This window comes from Otolemur garnettii, unplaced genomic scaffold (assembly GCF_000181295.1).
Source record: "Otolemur garnettii isolate 467f Iridium unplaced genomic scaffold, OtoGar3 scaffold00062, whole genome shotgun sequence".
NCBI classification, from domain to species: domain Eukaryota; kingdom Metazoa; phylum Chordata; class Mammalia; order Primates; family Galagidae; genus Otolemur; species Otolemur garnettii.
Window position 1 is genome coordinate 9,406,173 of NW_003852457.1, and position 20,624 is coordinate 9,426,796.

The 20,624-nt window shown below is 41.6% G+C and overlaps 1 protein-coding gene and 1 pseudogene across 2 annotated transcripts in view; one reads left to right on the top strand and one right to left on the bottom strand.

Annotated features, from left to right (window-relative positions):
• Positions 1–6,115: 6,115 nt before the first annotated feature.
• ZNF605 (zinc finger protein 605) overlaps positions 6,116–20,624 on the bottom strand; it is a 21,952-nt gene continuing 7,443 nt past the window's right edge. The window contains exons 3-5 of one of the 2 annotated variants that reach the window (XM_023514976.1): positions 11,494–11,614; positions 11,174–11,266; positions 6,116–7,586 (exon numbers count right to left, since the gene is read on the bottom strand). In XM_023514976.1, the coding sequence (XP_023370744.1) occupies positions 6,160–7,586; positions 11,174–11,266; positions 11,494–11,614 (1,641 nt within the window). In that variant the 3' untranslated portion in view covers positions 6,116–6,159. Of the gene's footprint in view, positions 7,953–11,173; positions 11,267–11,493; positions 11,615–20,624 lie in introns of both variants that reach the window. The other variant, XM_023514975.1, reaches the window with a different exon arrangement.
• Positions 17,282–18,223, top strand: LOC105887278 (annotated as a pseudogene).

Here is a 20,624-nt window from a genome sequence, read left to right on the forward strand (position 1 = left end):
CTGGATTCGAACCCGCCACCTTAGGTGTATGTGGCTGGTGCCTTAGCCACTTGAGCCACAGGCGCTGAGCCAGGTTTATTTCATCTTACATTCTCACAAGATGTTAACACTACCTGGCTATAATGAGTAATATATATTATATATATTTTTTTGACACAGAGTCTCAAACTGCGACCCTGGGTAGGGCAACCTCAAACTCTCAGACTTAAGCAATTCTCTTGCCTCAGCCTCCCAAGCAGCTGGGACTACACGCGCCTGGCACAATGTCTGGCTATTTTTTGGTTGTAGTTGTCATTGTTTGGCAGGCCCAGGCTGGATTCGAACCCCCCAGCTCCGGTGTATGTGACTGGAGTCCTAGCTGCTTGAGCTACAGGTACTGAGCCTATGAGTAATATTATGCTCTAAGTTGTGAAGATCCCATAAAGAAAATAGTTACTAGATAGCATCACCAAATTCACATATTTGGTCTCAAAATAAATCCACTACTCAATAAGGTATTTGAGTTGATATGGCAATGGGTGTGGTATTAGAAGGAAACTTGTAGAAGAAAGCAAACTTAACTTACTTGAATTTCATTCTTTTGAGCCAGTGAAGACTTGTTATATTGCCTGCTCAGACAGACATCATTGAAGTAAATAAAATTTTTCAAGATAATGGGAGTGAGAATGGCCTCTTCTTTCACTATACAGCAAATAAAGCCATGGGAGAATTCTGAGGGTGGAAACCATTTTATTCTCACACATAATACAGTACTATTACAAAGAAACAATTACAAGTGACTCACATGCTATATTTCAATTATGCCCACATCCCCAAATATTTATTTCATTTGTTAGTTCATTCCTTAAAGACAGGATCAAAGGGATACACATTTATTAACACAGACCACAACGTGAATGAAGTCTCTTGGAGTTGCTCTAGATAGAAAACCTGCACAAAGAGCTCCTTCAAAATGCAGACTGAAGTGCAAATCCAGCTGAAAGGAAAGGCACTTCTGTGTAGCCTGGTGGTAACTATTTCCCTTCTAATGTCCTCTGTGTGCCAAGAAGAGAGAATGATTGGTTGAGAGAGGGTAAAGCGAAATTTTTAACTGAGATATTTAACAAATGGGATGCTGCCATCTACATTGAGCCTCTTTCGTTAGTATGTATATGTGTATTTTTAGACACAGGGTCTCATCATGTTGCATAGCCTGGTCTCAAACTGCTGAGCTCAAGTGATCCTCCTGCCTTGGCCACCTGTGTAGCTGGGACCACAGGCATACACCACCATACCCAGCTTGACTTAATTTATTATGTCATGAGATCATAGGTAAAGCAACTCTGGTTTAATCTTAGAAAAGTTGATTTTCTTTTTGACATAGTTTGTGATGGGAAAGGTGGTATAGAGGCGCTGAAGAAGTCCTTATAATAATCTTGATTACTGAAGGGGGAAGGAAGTCTTGCCCATAAATTACAGATGACATAAATTGTACATAATAAAGAACAGATTATGAAACAAGGTATTTTACTTGCACAGCACAACTTTTCATAGCACTGAGTATATCATTCCCTCCTTTCTTCACTCCGTAACTGGTTATCTTTCTTCCTGTTCATGTATATTTAACATAAGTACCAATGTTTCCTTCAGGTTATACAGCTAACCCAGGGGTAGCATAAGACTTCATAAGCATTTTAGTTTCTAAGGCTGATGAAGTTTAGTAATAACTGCAACCCCTTTTACAAATGTAGCAGATGGCAACAATCTCCACAGCCATTTATATATTAGTACAAAAGCAAAAAGAAGTTTATTTGGTATAACTTCCACTGCACTGTTAAAAAATACAAAAAGGAGGACAGCACTTGTGGCTCAAAGGAGTAGGGCACCGGCCCCATATGCTGGAGGTGGCAGGTTCAAACCTAGCCCTGGCCAAAAAGAAAAAGAAAAAATACAAAGAGGAAACATTGATGTTTAGTGTAGGAAATCTTGGTAAATGTCAGTCTATGCTCTGTGAGGCATGTGCACCACTAACTAATGCTCACAGTTTTATTAAATGCTTGTCATTTAGTAAATGACACAGAAAACATACGGCACACTCAAAATATTCACTCAAGAACCTTTTAAAATGGAACTATTTACAGATATGTTCAACTTAAAAAAATCGAACCAGTAACGGGGATTTGGACTACCAGTAGTCCAAAGCAGCGGTTCTCAACCTGTTGCGACCCACAGGAACTGTATTAAAGGGCCGCGGCATTAGGAAAGTTGAGAACCACTGGTCTGAAGAGTAAGAAGAGGGAATGTTGTTAGCTGAGAGCTGGAAAGACTCAGAGCTGAAGAAGGGAGCTGCCGCATATAAGAAGAGGAAACTGGCAGAATCACAGTCCAGAATGACGGAGGGTGAGGTAATAAACATTCCCACCTCTCTCTACTCTCATGCTTTTATTTCTTTTTGGTATCTCTCATTGTTCAAATCTAAGAAGAAACCCCAGTGAAGCAGTCTCTTAAAGACAGGCTTGGGCCATGCAGGGCAGACAAGGGTGGAAAAAACATTCTGGAGAAGCTGAGAACAATCGGTGTGTACACAGAGCCATAATGGGTGAACTTCCTGTGGTGTGCAGAGCCACTATGGGTACACTTACTGTTGTATACAGAGGACAAGCACAATTCCTATTGTGTAGCTGCTGCAAATGCAAATCACCTGAGCTCACTAACTCAGATGATGCAGTCTGTTCAATTACTTTTAAAGATTTATATTTAAGTGCTGTTCCAGTCATACACTACTTCTAAATATATCATAAGCCCCAAATATGCTACTATTATTTTGACTTTAAAAAGTCAATTACCTTTTTAAAAGATTTAAAAATGAGAAAAATCTTTTATATCTACCCACATATTCACCACTAACAGAACTTCATTCCATTATATAGATCCAAATGTCCACTTTGTATTATTTTCCTGCTGCCCCTAAATGTCCTTTAATGTTTCCTGCAGGTAGGTCCACAAGTGGTAAATTCTCTGACTTTTCTGATTTGAAATAGTCTTTATGGTCATTTATGAATTTTTTTTTTGAGACAGAGTCTTACTTTGTCACCCTTGATAGAGTGCCATGGCATCATAGCTCACAACAACCTCAAACTCTTGGGCTCAAGAGATCCTCTTGCCTCAGTCTCCCAAGTAGTTGGGACTACAGGTACCCACCACAGTGCCCAGCTATTTTTAGAGATGGGTCTGGCTCTAGCACAGGCTGGTCATGAACTCCTGCGCTCAGGCAATCCACCAGAGTGATAGGATTATAGGCATGAACTCCTGCGCCCAACACTGAAAGATGTTTTTGATGGAAATAGCATTCTAGTTTATAAGGTTCATTGTTTTTTTCCCCCTAGTAATATAAAGTTCCTTTGTATTTCTGACTAGAAGTATGCTACATATTATTTTCTCTAGATGTTTTAAAATTATTCTGTTTTCTTGTTTTATTCTGAGACAGAATCTCACTGGGTAGAGTGCTATGGCATCATAGCTGACAGCAACCTCCAACTCTTGGGCTCAACCAATCCTCTTGCCTCAGCATCCTGAGTAGCTGGGACTATAAGCACCCCACCAAAATGTCTGTCTACTTTTTCTCTTTTTAGTAGAGATAGAGTCTCACTCTTGACCAGGCTGGGCTTAAACTCAAGAGCTCAAGCAATCCACCTGCCTTGGCCTCCCAGAGTGCTAGATTTAGACATAAGACACCATACCCACCAAAATTATTCTCTTTATGGTTGCTTTTGATCAATGTGACTGTGATGTACATTGCTGTTATTTTGTTTATTCTGCTTTGTGTTCTTTGAGCTTCTAGAATATCTGTGTTTTCATCATATTTGGAAAATTTTCAGCCATTATTTATTCAAATACTTAAGCCTCTTCCCTTTCTCCTCTTTCTGAAACTGCAATTATATATATACACATACATATTATGCCACTGTAATTATTTTCCTATTCTCTATTTTTAAAAAGTCTTTTCCAACAAAATGTGGTATATGTATACTATGAAATATTATCCAGCCATAAAAAGGATGAATTAATGCCTTTTGCAATAATTTGGATGGAACTAGAGACCATTCTCCTAAGTAAAGTATCTAAAGAACAGAAAAACACCACATGTACTCACTATTAAGGACTAAACAATGTGTACACATGTGCATAGAAGGAAGTAAAATTCAGTGAATGTCAAGCAGGGTGGAGAGGGAAGGAGAGGATGGAGGCAAATGTATCTCATGGGTAATAATGAACACTATCTGTGCGATGGGCATACTTACAGCACTTACTCCAGCAGTACAAAAGTAATCCATGTAACCAAAAACATTTGTACCCCTGTATTATTTTGAAATTTTACAAAAAGTCTTTTTTCTCTCTGTACATTATTTGGATAGTGTTTCTTACTTTTCAGGTTCATTGTTTTTTTTTCTTCCTCTCTGTCTAATCTGACTACCCAGCATTTTAAAAATGTAAGATATTGTTATTTTTATCCTCAGAGGTTCCATTTGACCTGTAAGAATATATCTTACACCTCAGTTTCCATCCAATTAGTGTTTTCCTCTACCTTATCTATGTTAACATTATTGTCTAGTAATTCCATCACCTGTCTTTACCAGGTATTTCTATTGCCTTTTTCTTGTGATTATGAGTCCTATTTTCTTGCTTCTTTGTACATCATGTACATTTTTTGGAATGCCAGGCATTCTGGGTCCACAACAGCTATTAACCTAGGGCTAATTAATCTCATTACCATAACAATATCCTTCTGAAAATTCTACCTAATGCCCCATATTGTTATACTTTGCTACTCTAGCTGATGGGAACATGAGCTATTCCCAGTCCTGCATGTACCCCAGGACTGTTCAGCCTACTACTTTCCAGTACTTCTTTTCCTGGACTCAGGAAGTTTCTTTCACATATCTGTAAATGAGTACTAGGCTAGAGTGCTCAGGGGACTCCTTGATGATTTGTGGAGCGTCCACTCTGGGAAGCTCCCTCTTCTCCAGTATTTCCCCTTGCAAATTACAGTTACTATGGCTTTCCCAAATGCCAGTCCTACCTCTTCAATTCAGCAAGGCTTTTGTTCCCTTCTCTGAACTACAACTTGGTAACTGTCATTTTACAGTAGGCTGGGTAGTCATGGGGTTCACCTCACTTCTTCTGTGTCATCCAGGGATCACAGATATGCTTTCTGTATGGCTAAAAACCATTACAGTTCATATATTTTTTAGCTTCTAGCTATTTAAGGCAGGAGTGTTAATCTGATTCTTGTTATTCACCACAGCAGAAAGCAGAAGTCTTCATATTTAAGTAAATATACCTGCCATTTAAAATTCACTACTATTTACAATAATTTATATACAGTGAACACAACTTCCTCACAGAATTATTTCAATAAGGTCATGCTTATAAATTCTTAAAATTATTAAGATTACTCTTTTGTCTGAAATCTCTAATACTTCATATTCAGTATTTTCTTTCTGTAAATATTTTCTAGTGTACACTCAGTTATCCTCTCTTGATGAAATCTTTCACTCACTTGTTACAACATTACGTTTTTTCCTGTTTAGGTCTTTGTGACTTTTGCTGAAAGCTTCTATATAATCTACTTCTACACAATATTATCAGTATTCACCTTGATGACTAACCCAGAGTGTAATATATTATCTTCTGGGAGAAGGCTTTTCTATATCATCTACATTTTAAAAACTTTTCCCCTTTCTGAATTTTGTTAATTCAACTCCACAATTATAGCTTTTCTAATGGTCACTGCCTCAATAGGATTTCTCTCCTATATGTCTCCTAAGAAGTGTCAGAAAATAACATCTGAGACAAGGTTTTCCATATTTACTGCTCACTCTCACATGGTTTCTTCTTCTTCTTCTTCTTTTTTTTGAGACAGAGCCTCAAGCTATTGCCCTGGGTAGAGTGCTATGGCATCACAGCTCACAGCAACCTCCAACTCTGGGGGTTAAGCAATTCTTTTGCCTCAGCCTCCCAAGTAGCTGGAACTACAGGCACCTGCCACAACACCTGGTTATTTTTTGGTTGTAGTTGTCATTGTTGTTTGGCAGGCCTGGGCTGGATTAGAACCCATAAGCTTTGGTGTATGTGGTTGGTGCCTTAGCTGGTTGAGCTACAGGCACCGAGCCATGGTTTCTATATTATATGATTTCTCTGATGTATCATAAGCTGTGACTTCCTGTTGAAGGCGGTCCCACATTCACTGCACCCATAGTACTTATCTCCTGTGTGAATTCTCTGATGCCTCATAAGGTGTGACTTTCTAGTGAAAGACTTTCCACATTCACCACATTTATAGGGCCTCTCTCCTGTATGAACTCTCTGATGTATAATGAGCTGTGCCTTCTCAAAGAAAGCTTTTGCACAATCACTGCATCTGTAAGTTTTCTCACCTGTATGGTTTCTCTGATGCTTAATGAGCTGTACTTTCTGAACAAATGCTTTCCCACATTCACTGCACTCATAGGGTTTCTCCCCTGTATGGATTCTCTGATGCCTGAGGAGCTGTGGCTTCCAGGCAAAGGCTTTCCTACATTCACTACATTCAAAGGGCTTTTCTCCAGTATGGGTTCTCTGATGATGAATGAGACTTGACTTCTCACTGAAGGTCTTCCTGCATTCACTGCACTCATAGGGTTTCTCCCCTGTATGTGTTCTCTGATGTGATATCAAGCTTGACTTCTGGGTGAAAGCTCTCCCACATTCACTGCATTCATAAGGTTTCTCCCCAGTGTGAGTTCTCTGATGTGTTAGGAGTTGAGACTTCCCAAAGAAGGTTTTTCCACATTCAACACATCCATAGGGTTTCTCTCCTAAATGAATTTTCTGATGTCTCATTAACTCTGACTTCTTAAAGAAGGCTGCATCACAATCACTGCACTGATAATTTTTCTCTCCTGTATGAGTTACCTGATGCTTAATAAGCTGTGGTTTTCTGATGAAGGCTTCACCACATTCATTGCACTCATAAGGTTTCTCACCTGTATGAATCCTCTGATGCCTAATGAGAAGTGAGTTTCTACTGAAGGCTTTTTTACATTCGCTACATGCATAAGGTTTCTTCCCTGTATGGGTCCTCTGATGAGTAATAAGCTGTGACTTCCAAAAAAAGGCCTTTCCACAATCACTACATTGACAGGGTTTCTCTCCTGTATGTGTTCTTTGATGGGTAATGAGCTTTAATTTCTGGGAGAAAGCTTTCCCACACTCACTGCAACAATAAGGTTTCTCTATTGTATGGGTTATCTGATGTCTTTTAAGCTGTGACTTTCTGCTGAAAGCTTTTCCACATTCACTGCATGCATAGGGCTTCTCTCCAGTATGAGTTCTCTGATGTAAAATGAGCAACGACCTCCTACTAAAAGCTCTTTGACATTCACCACACCCATATGGTTTTTCTCCTGAATGAGTCCGTTGATGAATAGTGAGCAATGACTTCTGTGAGAAGGCTTTTCCACATTCATTGCACTGATAGGGCTTCTCTCCTGTATGAGTTCTTTGGTGTATAACAAGCTGTGATTTCTTGTTAAAAACTTTGCCACACTCCATGCACAAATAGACTCCTGTATGTGTTATATGATTCATTATAAGCCATGACTCTTTACCACTGGCTTTTCTACATTTCCTGCAATTACAGTATTTTACTCCACCATGAGTTCTGTCAGATTTAATATAACATGATATTTTCTTATTGAGCTCGTCAAGTTTCCTTCTTTCACAGTTATTTTTTGAAATAAGAACATCAAAAGGATGTTTTAAACATTTTTCACCTGTGCCACATTTATGAGATCTTATTCCTAAATGAACAAAGTTCATGCTCGAATTAAATATTCTCCCCAAAACATCATATTCACAATCACTCTCCATACTTTTAAGTGTGTCTTGATCATCTTGGTGCAGCATTTTGCATTTGTTATCTAGCCAGACTTCTAAAAAAGGAAAAAACAAGCCATACTGTGTAATTCCCCCAGTGATTATGCTTACTGAATATAGCTCTTCTGACATGGAGCCAGGATCCCTGTCCCCCCAACCCAAAACAATTCCCTCAAATAATGTCTACTTATTGGGCATTGAAAATTTTCTCAGAAATGAAAATGTATTTAAAAATTATAATTGTTTAAAACATAAAAACATAATAAGGAAAAAGAAATATACTCAAGGAAGAGTAATCATAAGATTAAAAAAATATGAGCTCGGCACCTGTAGCACAGTGGTTAAGGTGCCAGCCACATACACCAAGGGTGGTGGGTTTCAACCTGGCCCCAGGCAAACTAAACTGCAACAAAAAAATAGCTGGGCACTGTGGCAGGCGCCTATAGTCCAAGCTACTTGGGAGGCTGAGGCAAGAGAATCGCTATTTGTGAGACGTTTTCAAGACTCATAGTGAGTCTCAAAAAAATATGGAGCAATATCTAATTAAATGCTGGGATGACTGATTTACTTATTCAACAATAATGTCTTCTGTATATATAACTTTATTAATAAAATATCAGTCAAGTGGACAAGTAAGTACCCTACCACCAGAGACCTTCACAATACAGTTAAGAATGCAAATAAAGGCTCAGCGCTTGTGGCTCACATACACCTAAGGTGGCGAGTTCAAATCCAGCCTGGGCCCGCCAAAACAATAATGATGGCTGCAACCAAAAAACGGCCGGGCATTGTGGCGGGCACCTGTGGTCCCAGCTACTTGGGAGGCTGAGGCAAGAGACTCGCTTGAGCCCAGGAGTTGGAGGTTCCTGTGAGCTGTGATGCCATGGCACTCTACCCAGGGGGATAGCTTGAGGCTCTGTCTCAAAAAAAAAAGAATGCAAATAAAAAGAACATAATACACAGTTGAATTATATAAAACAAGAAATACTGGCTATAATAAAGAATAAATATAGGGTATCAATTTTCTCATCTTTGCCTGAAAGATGAGAAATACTAAAATTTTTTTTTTTTTGAGACAGAGCCTCAAGCTGTCCCCCTGGGTAGAGTGCTGTGGCATCACAGCTCACAGCAACCTCCAACTCCTGGGCTCAAGTGAGTCTCCTGCCTCTGCCTCCCAAGTAGCTGGGACCACAGGCACCCACAACAACGCCTGGCTATTTTTTTTTTTTTTGGTTGCAGCTATCGTTGTTTGGCAGCCCCGGGCTGGATTCGAACCCACCACCTTAGGTGTATGTGGCTGGCGCCTTAGCAACTTGAGCCACAGGCGCAGAGCTGAGAAATATTAATTTTCTGTACTGTTGTTACATTTTAAAACATTCTCAAAGTTATTACATGAATCACAGATGTCCATACTCAGCATTATTAAAGCTACTTTTTGGAATTATCTGTGAGTTCTCTGGAGCTCAAGATCACCACTTGAAATTTCTTGATATTTACTCCTTTTGTATTGGACCTACAACTGAATCTATCATCTCTATATTGAATCTATATATAAAGCTATCAGTAGAACTCAAACCACAATAATTTTTTGAATAGTATTATGACAGATTTTTTTTTTTTTGCCCTGTAATTACAAGTTTTTATGATTTTTTTTTTTTTTGAGACATAATCTCACCACGTTGCCCTTAGTAGAGTGCCGTGGCATCACAGTTCACAGTGCCATGGCAACCTCAAACTCTTGGGCTTAAGAGATTCTCTTGTTCAGCCTCCTGATCAGCTGGGACTATAGGTGCCCACCACAATGCCCCGCGTTTTTTTTTTGCTTGCAGTTGTCCTTGTTTAGCAGGTCTGGGCCAGGCTCGAACCCACCAGACATGGTGTATGTGGCTGGCACCCTACTCACTGAGTTACAGGTGCCTAGCCCAAGTTTTTATGATTTCCACAACATGACCATTTATTGAATATTTTAAAATGATATTTTAAAGATTTGTTTACTTTTTTTTTTTGAGACACAGTCTCACTTTGCCTTGGTAGAGTGCTATAGTGTCATAACTCACAGCAACCTCAAAATCCTGGGCTTAAGCATTCTCTTGCATCAGCCTCCCAAGTAGCTGGAACTACAGGCACCTGCTACATTGCTCAGCTATTATTAGAGACAAAGTCTCACTCTGGCTCTAGCTGGCCTCAAACCTGTGAGCTCAGGCAATCCACCCACTTCAGCCTCCCAGGTGCTGGGTTTAGAGCGTGATCCACTGCTCTCAGCCTACTTTAATTTTTTTTTTTTTTTTGGCAGTTTTCTGACCAGGGCTGGGTTTTGAACCCACCACCTCCAGCATATGGGGCCAGCGCCCTACTCCTCTGAGCCACAGGTGCCGCCCCAGCCTACTTTAATTTTTAATGATATTCTTTTCTAGCAATTATGTGGTAATATTCCCAGGAAGTATTCTGCCAGATGAAAGATTTGGTAGGTCTCAAATAAAAAATAATTATTTTCTGAGGGGTAATTACTTTAGGGAAAAAAGCTTCATCCAATTCTCAGACATCTAAATTTCAGATGAAGCACCAAGTAGAGCTGGTGCTGATACAGAATGATACAGAGAAGAATGAAAGGAAGACTCAATGTCTTGAGCATAATTAAATGAAGATTCATTAAGATGAAAAAGACTATGGAAAAAAGTTTGGAGATCAAAAGCAAGAGTCATATGTAGGCTTGGCGCCTGTGGCTCAAGCGGCTAAGGCGCCAGCCACATACACCTGAGCTGGGCGGCACCTGTGGCTCAAGGAGTAGGGCGCCAGCCCCATATACCAAAGGTGGTGGGTTCAAACTCAGCCCCGGCCAAAAACTGCAAAAAAAAAAAAAAAAAACCAAAAACACACCTGAGCTGGCAGGTTCAAATCCAGCCTGGGTCTGCCAAACAATGATGGCTGCAACTAAAAAATAGCCAGGCATTGTGGCAGGCACCTGTAGTCCCAGCTACTTGGGAGGCAGAGGCAGGAGAATAGCTTGAGCCCAGGAGTTGGAGGTTGCTGTGAGCTGTGATACCATTGCACTCTACCCAAGGCAACAGCTTGACAGCTATGTCTCAAAAAAAAAAAAAAAACCCTGAGATTTGGGCGGCTCCTGTGGCTCAAGGAGTAGGGCGTAGGCCTCATATACGGGGGATGGTGGGTTCGAGCCCGGCCCAGGCCAAAATTGCAAAAAAAACCAAAAAACAAACAAAAAAAACCCCGAGAGATTTACTTTTCACTGTATGCTGTAAACCTGATTATTTCTCACCTGAAAAGTTTTGACTCAAGATTTCTTCATCCATTATCCATGCCTCTTCTTGCTCCAGTTTAAAAATCCCAGCAGGTTTGATAATTTGATAACCTGTTGATTAGAAACACAGAGGACTTAGAACCAATTGCTTAGGCTGAGAGACCTGTAAATATGAAGAATTTTTTATTACAAAGGATGTTAAATAAAGCAAGTCAATAAAAATCTTTCAATTTGGCATAAAAGTCAAAGAATTGTTGACATCTGAAACTTACATCCAAAATTAGTAAATACCACAGAGGCCCTACAGACACTAAATTACATAAGAAGAATGTTCTTACCCAAGAAAATTAGATGGCTATAGTTCTCCAGCATAACATCTCTATACAGGTTTTTTTGGGTAGGATTAAGAAGCTGCCATTCCTCCCATGTGAAATCCACAGCCACATCCTCAAATGATATCTGGAAAAGCATAATCTCAGTTAAATCTGAAGCAATTCTGATTAGGTCTCAGAAGATACAGGCTTTCTTTTCTCCTTGTGGTGGGAAGCTTCTATGATGGCCCCAGTAACCTCAGATCCTGGTATTCATCCTCCTCTCCTGAGTATGAGCTGGACTTACTCACTTGCACTGAATAGAATAGGATAAAGTGATGGGATGTTACTTCCAAGATTGGGTTATAAAGCATGTGTGACTTCCATTTTACAAACTCTTTCTTTCTCTCTCTGGGGGAATCTGGCCACCAAACATGAGGCAGCTGGGTGGAGAGGCTCCGTGGCAAGTAACTGTGGCTGTCAAGAGCCATGAGAATGAGCTTGGGGAGGGGGATCATCTCCCCATTGCACCTCAGATGATGGTTGCTCTTCTCAGTATCTCAATTAATGCATCACATCAGACCCTAAACCAGAGCCCTTTGAGTAAGGGACTGGCAGATTCCTCAACCACAAAATTGTGAGATAAATATTTGTTGTTTTAAACACTGAGGTATCAGATAATCTGTTATACAACAATGGATAATACAATATCATAATCTTGCATTATGCTTGAACAAAGAAACAAAAATGTTATTATTTATTATTGTGAATTCATCTAACCATCCACCCATCATTTGAATAAGAAATCAGAATACAGCTCAATTTATAATCTCCAAGACATGGAAACAATCTACTTTATTTATTTTATTCATTTATTTTTTTGTGGAAACTATCTAAATGCCTATCAATTCAGGAATAGGTTAACAAATCTGTGATATATGCATACCATGGAATACTATTCAGCCATAAAAGATGATGACTTTATATCTTTTGTATTAACCTGGATGGAGTTAAAACACATTTTTCTCTGTAAAGTATCACAAGAATGGAAATCCAAATATCCAGTGTACTCAATACTAATAAGAAGCCAATAGACTAATTCACACCCATGTAGGAGTAAAACTCATTTCAATTCAAGTTGGGGGGAGAGGGAACAAAAGAGGAAGGAGAGGGGAGGGGGATTTTGGGTGCTCCCACTGAGCAAGCACAATGTAGGAATGTGTGGCACACCTGTTGGGTGCAGGACATAGCTACAAGAGGGCCTCTGCCTAACAAAATCAAATATTGTGATTTGGTTGTTTGTACCCTCACATTAACCTGAAATTAAAAAGATTTTTTAAAAAATGATAAAATATGGGCGGCGCCTGTGGCTCAGAGGAGTGGGGTGCTGGAACCATGTACCAGAGGTGGCAGGTTCAAACTCGGCCCCTGAGGAAAAAAAAAAAACTGCAAATAAATTAATAAATAAAATATTTTTTAAAAAATGATAAAATATGAAGAATGTAGTGTTCCATGGAGTCAGAAAACTTCTTCTCTGGTACTTTTGAGCCTCAAAGCTTAATTTATACTTATGTGTTCTAATGATGTCTTTAAAATAACCTCAGACTTTATAGCCTTTCATCTCTTGCTCCTAGAGTGATGTAATAATCTTCTGTTTATTGCATAAGAGTCTGAGTTCATTAAAATCACCATCAGACTAAAAAAGAAAATCAAATCAGGTTAGATTTTCCTTAAATACAGTGCTTCTCAAAGTAGGTGCTCTGGTATTTAAGAAGGGTCCTTAGCTGAGCAAGATTGTCACCCATAGTGCAAGGCCTTCAGTGTGACTGGCCTCCAATTCTAAATGACAATAATATCTCAGCCACTATCAAAACCTAAACTGCATGTACATATTTAAAACAGTCTCCTCCCCCAAAAAGGTGGCTCATGCCTGTGATCCTAACTTACTCTGGGAGGTCCAAGGCAGGGGATTGCCTGAGCTCACAGGTTTGAGACCAGCCTGAGCAAGAGTGAAACCTCTCCCCATCTCTAAAAATTGCCAGGTATTGTGGTGAGCACCTATAGTCCCAGCTATTTGGGAGGGTGAGGCAAGAGAATCACTTGAGCACAAGAGTCTGAGGTTGCTGTGAGCTGTGATGCAACAGCACTCTACCAAGGGCAACAAAGTGAGACTGTCTTAAAAAAAACAGCAAGAACTGGTGGCGCCTGTAGCTCAAATGGGTAAGGCGCCAGTCACATACACCAGAGCTGGCAGGTTTGAATCCAGCCTAGGGCTGCCAAACAATGACAACTACAACCAAAAAATAGCTGGGCATTGTGGCAGGCACCTGTAGTCCCAGCTACTTGGGAGGCTGAGGCAAGAGAACTGCTTAAGCCCGGGAGATGGAAGTTGCTGTGAGCTGTGATGTCACAGCACTCTACCCAGGGTGATAGCTTGAGGCTCTGTCTCAAAACAACAACAACAACAAAACCCAGCAAGAACAACAAAAGGTCTCCTCCCTCTGTGGGTAGTTCTGCTCCTAAGTAAGCATACCTAGCCACTTCTTTTAGATGTCTGGTACCACACAGATATTGAGCAATTAAAGTTCCAAGAATGGTAACAGGTACTAGAAATAAAAATGAGTAGAAAAAAATCATGTTATTAGACATTTGGCCACACGTAATAAGGTATTACTGAGGCTATGAAACAGGAATTCACAGAATATGCAGACAAAACAAGGGTAAAAATATTGGCTATGAGGACATTAGGTTAGTTGTATTAAAGATGATAAGGCTTAGGAAGAGTCCTAAGAAAGCCCTAGCTACAGAGCAGGGTAGGGAAAAGACATACCAGGAGCAGCAGTATGAACAAAGGCATGGAAACAAAGTGTGTTTCCTCAGTATTCAGGAATATAAGAGACCATGGGAGAGACGTGGATTCTTTTAAAGTGAACTGAAACTGAGTGAGGTAAGCAGAGGCCAGCTTTCATCTGAGCTCAGATAAACTTAAGCATTGTACCCCAGCACTTAGAAAGAACATAGAAGACAGGCGAAAAGCTTAGAGCAAGTTCAAGAACAGAGGCACAATAGGATATCTTCCCTGATAAAACTGGAATGCCAAAGAAATACTCAGTGTTTGCATCAATGAAAAACAAACATGAAAGAAAACTGACTGCTTGCATCAAACCCTGGTATTACAAGTGGTTAAAAACTGTCCTCTCTGGCTTGGCGCCTGTGGCTCAAGCGGCTAAGGCACCAGCCACATACACCTAAGGTAGCGGGTTAAAATCCAGCTCGGGCCACCAAACAACGACGGCTGCAACCAAAAAATAGCCGAGTGTTGTGGCGGGCGCCTGTGGTCTCAGCTACTTGGGAGGCTGAGGCAGGAGACTCGGTTGAGCCCAGGAGTTGGAGGTTGCTGTGAGCTGTGATGCCACAGCACTCTACCCGGGGGACAGCTTGAGGCTCTGTCTCAAAAAAAAAAAAAAAAATTCACAGTAAGGTTTTTGCAAAGAAAGTCTTAAAGTGGTTTTGGGTTGTAAGTATATTCAGGTATCTGGAAGAATCAAATGTATATTCTCTCTCTTTTTTTTTTCCAGACAGAGTCTCAAGCTGTTGCCCTAGATAGAGTGCTGTGGCATAATAACTCACAGCAACCTCCAATTCTTGGGCTCAAGAGATCCTCTTGCCTCAGTTTTTCTATTTTTGGTACAGATGGGGTCTCAATTTTGCTCAGATAGGTCTCAAACTTGTGAATTCAAGCTGTCTATACACCTTGGCCTCCCAAAGTGCTAGGATTACAGGCATGAGCCACCTCACCTGGCCTCAAATGTATATTCTATCTACAGAAAGAGATCCAAATAATTCCCATAAATAAAGTTTCAAGAAAAATGAATGTGGAGTAAAAAAGATACCAAACTGCATACAAAAATTGAAGCATCATGAGAGAAAATTTAAAACTAGTAGGGATATGTATAGACTTGAAGTATTTGAAAAGAAATATCTTTAATATATACAAAAAACAAAAAAGGTTAGCAAAAAGTACAAAAAAGGATGAAAGGACTATATAAATGCATAAGGAGATCTGAAAAAGAACCAAATAGAACTTTCAGCAATAAAATGTATGATAAATAAAATGAAGAAGTCAATGGATGGATTTATGAGTAGATTAGAAGGCATGATGGCTAACACCTGTAACACCAGCACTCTGGGAGGCCAAGGCAGGAGGATCCCTTAAACTCAGGAATTCGAGGCTAGCCTGAACAAGAAAACTAGCTGGGTGCATTGTGGCAGGTCCTTGTAGTCCCAACTACCTAGGAGTTTGCTGTGAGCTATGATGTCATAGCAATCTATCCAGGGTGACAAAAAAATAAAAATAAAAAATAAAATAAAAGAGTAGATTAGAAAAAGATGATAAAGAGGGAATAAATGAACTGGAAAATCAAAAGAAATTAATGAAGTAAAGACATAGAAATGGAAAATATAAAGCAATATGCTACATGCTGCTTACAAGAGATGCACATCAAAGACAAAAGTAGTTTGAACATAAAAAAACTCCCACGACTTGATTTTGTATATAACCACAATTATTAATACAGGGTGATATAAGTGAAAGAATAAATAAATAAATCAATGGAACAGAATAGAGAGCCCACAAATATATTCAATTTTTTACAAAAGCACAGAAAAGCAATACCACAGAGAAAAGAGTCTTTTCAACAAATATTGGAAGAACAATTGTATGCTTATAAGCAAATGAATAAACCTCAACACATTCACACCTTTTATCAAAACTAACTCAAAATAGGTAACAGATCTAAACATAAAAAAGTACAAATCTTATAAAATAAAATAAAAAAGTATAAATCTTTTAGAAATGAGGAAAAAACCTGTATGATCTTGGGTTTAGCAATGAGTTTTTTTGATACAACACCTAAACCCTGATCAATTTAAGAAAAAAAATGATAAATTAGCGTTTTTCAAAATGAGGAGCTTTCACTCTGTGAAAGACAATGTTAAGAGAAAGGAAAGACATGGCATAGACTAAGAGAAAGTATTTGCAACTTATTTGCTAAAGCACTCATCCAGAATGTAAAGAATTCTTAATAAGAAAACAATCTAATTTTAAAAATGGGCAAAAATCCTTTTTTTTGAAGCAAAGTCTCACGATGTTGCCCTCTGTCGAGTGCCATCACGTCATCATAGGTTCCAGCAACCTCAAACTCTTGAGCTTAAGTGATTCTCTTGCCTCAGCCTCCCAAGTAGTTGGGACTATAGGTGCCTGCCACAGCGCCTGGCTATTTTTTTGTTGCAGTTGTCATTGTTGTTTAACTGGCCCAGGCTGGGTTTGAACCTGCCAGCCTTGGTGTATGTGGCTGGTGCCCTACCCACTGAGCTACAGCTGCTGCCAAAAAATGGGCAAAAATCTTAACAGACACTTCACCAAGGAAGACATATGGATGGAAAATAAACATAGGAATAGATGTTCAGTATCATTGGTCAACAGAAAAATGCATATTAAAACTGTGATATGGAGGTGTTGAGGGGGCATATAGCGGCAGCAGCAGCCCCAGCCCTCTAAGGGACAGCAGGAAGGAAGGGAGGGAGGGGGAGAAGCTGGGGGGACAACCCTCCATCATTCCTACCACTATGGGCCCAACCTCCCATTCCCACCTCCCCTCCATCAGCAGGGGCTAGGACACCCCCAAATCCCATCACCCCCCTGGCACCGACACACCAACAGAAACTGAGACAGCCATCTGCCACCACTGCTGCCACAGCCTGGCTAAGGAGGGGGCTGACCGTCCAGGTTCCCTGCCCCATTAAGGGGACCAGAATGGAGCTGTGGCCAGGGGCATAGACACTGACTGCTACTGCTGCTCTTCCTGCTGCCCACTTTGTGGTTCTGCAGCCGCAGTGCTAAGTACTTCTTCAAGATGGCCTTCTACAATGGCTGGATCCTCTTCCTGGCTGTGCTTGCCATTCCTATGTGTGCTATGCAAGGACAAAATCTTGCATCTAATGCTGCTCCATATCAAATACCTGTATGGGATCCGAGTAGAGGTGTGAGGGGCTCACCACTTCCCTCCTTCGCAGACCTATGTTGTCTCCAACCACCAGAGCTCCCTCTACCAGCTTGGGATGATGGAGGTACTGTCAGGCCACTGTGTGCCCATTGCCAAGCATGAGCTACTGTGGGCCGGCTCTACTGGGCTGGCCTGCTCACTAGCAGGTGTCCTCTTCATTGAACGGAAGCATATGGGGGATGCCATCGGTGTCATGTCTAAGGTTGCTCAGACCCTGCTCACCCAGGATGTAGGGTCTGGGTTTTTCCTGAGGGAACAAGAAACCATAACAGCTCCATGCTGCCCTTCAAACATGGCATTTTCCATCTTGCAGTGCAAGCTCAGGTTCCCATTGTCCCAATAGTCATGTCCTCCTATCAAGACTTCTACTGCAGGGCGGTGCCTGTGGCTCAAAGGTGTAGGGTGCTGGCCCCATATGCCAGAGGTAGCGGGTTCAAACCCAGTCCCGGCCAAAAAAAAAACTGCAAAAAAGACTTCTACTGCAAGAAGGAGCTCCAGTTCTCCTCAGAGCAATGTCAGCTGCGGGTGGTGCTCCCAGTCCCCACAGAAGGGCTGACACCAGATGACGTCCCAGCTGTGGCTGACAGAGTCCGGTACTCCATCCTCACTGTTTTCTGGGAAATCTTCACTGGTGGCCGGGTAGTGGTGACTATCTGAAGAAGCCTGGGGGTGTGGGCGAAGCTTGGCTCTGAGCTCCCCTCCCATCTATCCCCATCTTCCTTCCCATACCTACCAACACAATGGGCCCAAGCCCTCATCTTCATTTCCCCTCTCATTCTCCTCTTTGGAATCTTCAACTTCTAAAGTGAATGTGGATACAGCACCACCACTCCTTGTCCTTTCCCAAACCCACCCATGGACTCCTGTGCCTCGGTGCAGTCTCTGCTCTGACCCCCACCTCCTGCCATCTTGTCTGAGACAGTTGCCTCCCCCTCATCTCGAGTGGCTCAGCCTACACACGGATGGGGAACATTCCATCCCATCCCCAATAGACTCTTCCTTTGTGGTCTCTCCCTCTCCATCCAACGTTGGCCAGTGGACTCATCCATTCTGTGGAAAAATTCTTCCCCTATCCCTAGTCCATGGATTCAATGGACTCATCTATTTGGGAGGAGGACTTCTCACCCTGTGGCTGGAAGCTGATACCTGGAACACTCCTCCCAGGCTCAGCCTGGGGACTTTTCCTCAGCACCTTCACCTTCTCTTCCTGTGGAGCCTCCTGTCAGTGAGGGTTGGACTCTTCTAACTCAGAGATTTCATCCCTGCCCTTGCCCAGATGCACAGGGTTGTGCACACTCCTGGATTCCAGTTCGGTCTCCATATTTCTGCATCTCCCTGTCCCCATGGTAGTTCTTCAGTGGTCTTGGCCCTACCCAGCCCCCTGCAGTCCTGCTGTACCACCTAACCAGACACAGGGGAAGAGGCAGACATCAGGGGCTGCACTCAACTTCTGCTTCTTGGGGAGTTAGGGCAAGGAACTGAACCCTGGCTGGAGAGGATAAGAGGGCTTTTAATTTATTTCTTTTTCTGTTTGAGGCTCCCCCCTCTCTGAGCCAGTTTTCATTTCTTCCTGGTGGCATTAGCCCCACCCTGCCTCTCACTCCAGACCTGTTCCCACAACTGGGGAGGTAGGCTGGGAGCCAAGGAGAGGGTGGGACTGAGTTTTACGTGGTTGGTTTTTATTATCTGGATAACAGCAAGAAACAGAAAATAGAGAAAGAGAAAAAAAAAAAAAAACCTGTGTTATATGGGGTTGGGGGCGGTGATTCAAGCCTGTAATCCCAACACTTGGGAGGCTGAGGCAGGTGGATTGCCTGAGCTCGGGAGTTCAAGACCAGGCTGGGCAAGAATAAGACCCCATCTCTAAAAAATAGCCAGGTGTTGTGGCAGACACCTGTAGTCCCAGCTACTTGGGAGGCTGAGGCAAGAGAATTGCTTGAGCGCAAGAGTTTGAGGTTGCTGTGAGCTGTGACTTCACAGCACTCTACCCACAGCAGATCGGCTAACAGACTGAACTTCCTTGTAACATAATGGCAGACAAAAATGCCTTCCACTCCAAGTGAGACTCTGTCACACACACACACACACACACACACACAAAACAAACAAAAAACTGTGAGATACTACTATGTACCTACTAGAAAGCTGTTTAAAAAAAAATGATAAATGCTGGCAAGGGTGCAGAATAACAGCACTGTCATTCTTTGTGGTAGGAATGCAAAAGGTACAGCAAAGTTAAACACTATACAGCCCAGCAATCCCACTCCTACCTGTTCACCTGAGTGAACTAAAAATTAAGTTCACCAAAAGCTTAGGTTCAAAATCATATGCAGATGAATGCTTTATTCATAATTGCTAAAAAGTAGAAGCCAAGAAGACATCCTTAAACAAGGGACAGATAAATAAATTGTGGTGCATCCAAGCCATGGTATACTATTCAACTATGCCAATCAGCAATAAAAAGGAACTACTGATACAACATGGATCAGTTTTAAAGACATGATGAGGGCTCAGCGCCTGTGGCTCAGGTGGCTAAGGCGCCAGCCACATACACCTAAGGTGGCAGGTTCGAAGCCTGGGCCCGTCAAGCAACAATGATGGCTGCAACCAAAAAAAATAAAATAGCCAGGCTTTGTGGTGGGCGCCTGTGGTCCCGCCACAGTAACTTGGGAGGTGGAGGCAGGAGACTCGCTTGAGCCCAGGAGTTGGAGGTTGCTGTGAGCTGTGATGCCAGGGCACTCTACCCAGGGGGACAGGTTGAGGCTCTGTCTCAAAAATAAATAAATAAATAAAGACATGATGAGTGAAAACACCAATGCCAGAATGGCACTTATGATACTTAGGATTCCATTTATATGATATTCTGGAAAAGGCAAAATTGTAATGACAGAGAACAGTTATTTCCAGGGCTTGGGGATGCAGGACCCAGCTACAAAGGGGTGGTACAGGGAGTTTCTTTGGGATGACAGAACAGTTCTGAGTCCTAAATTTATGCATATTTTGGCTCGGCGCCTATAGCTCAACCGGCTAAGGCGCCAGCCACGTACACCTAAGGTGGCGGGTTCGAATCCCCAGCCCGGACCCGCCAAACAA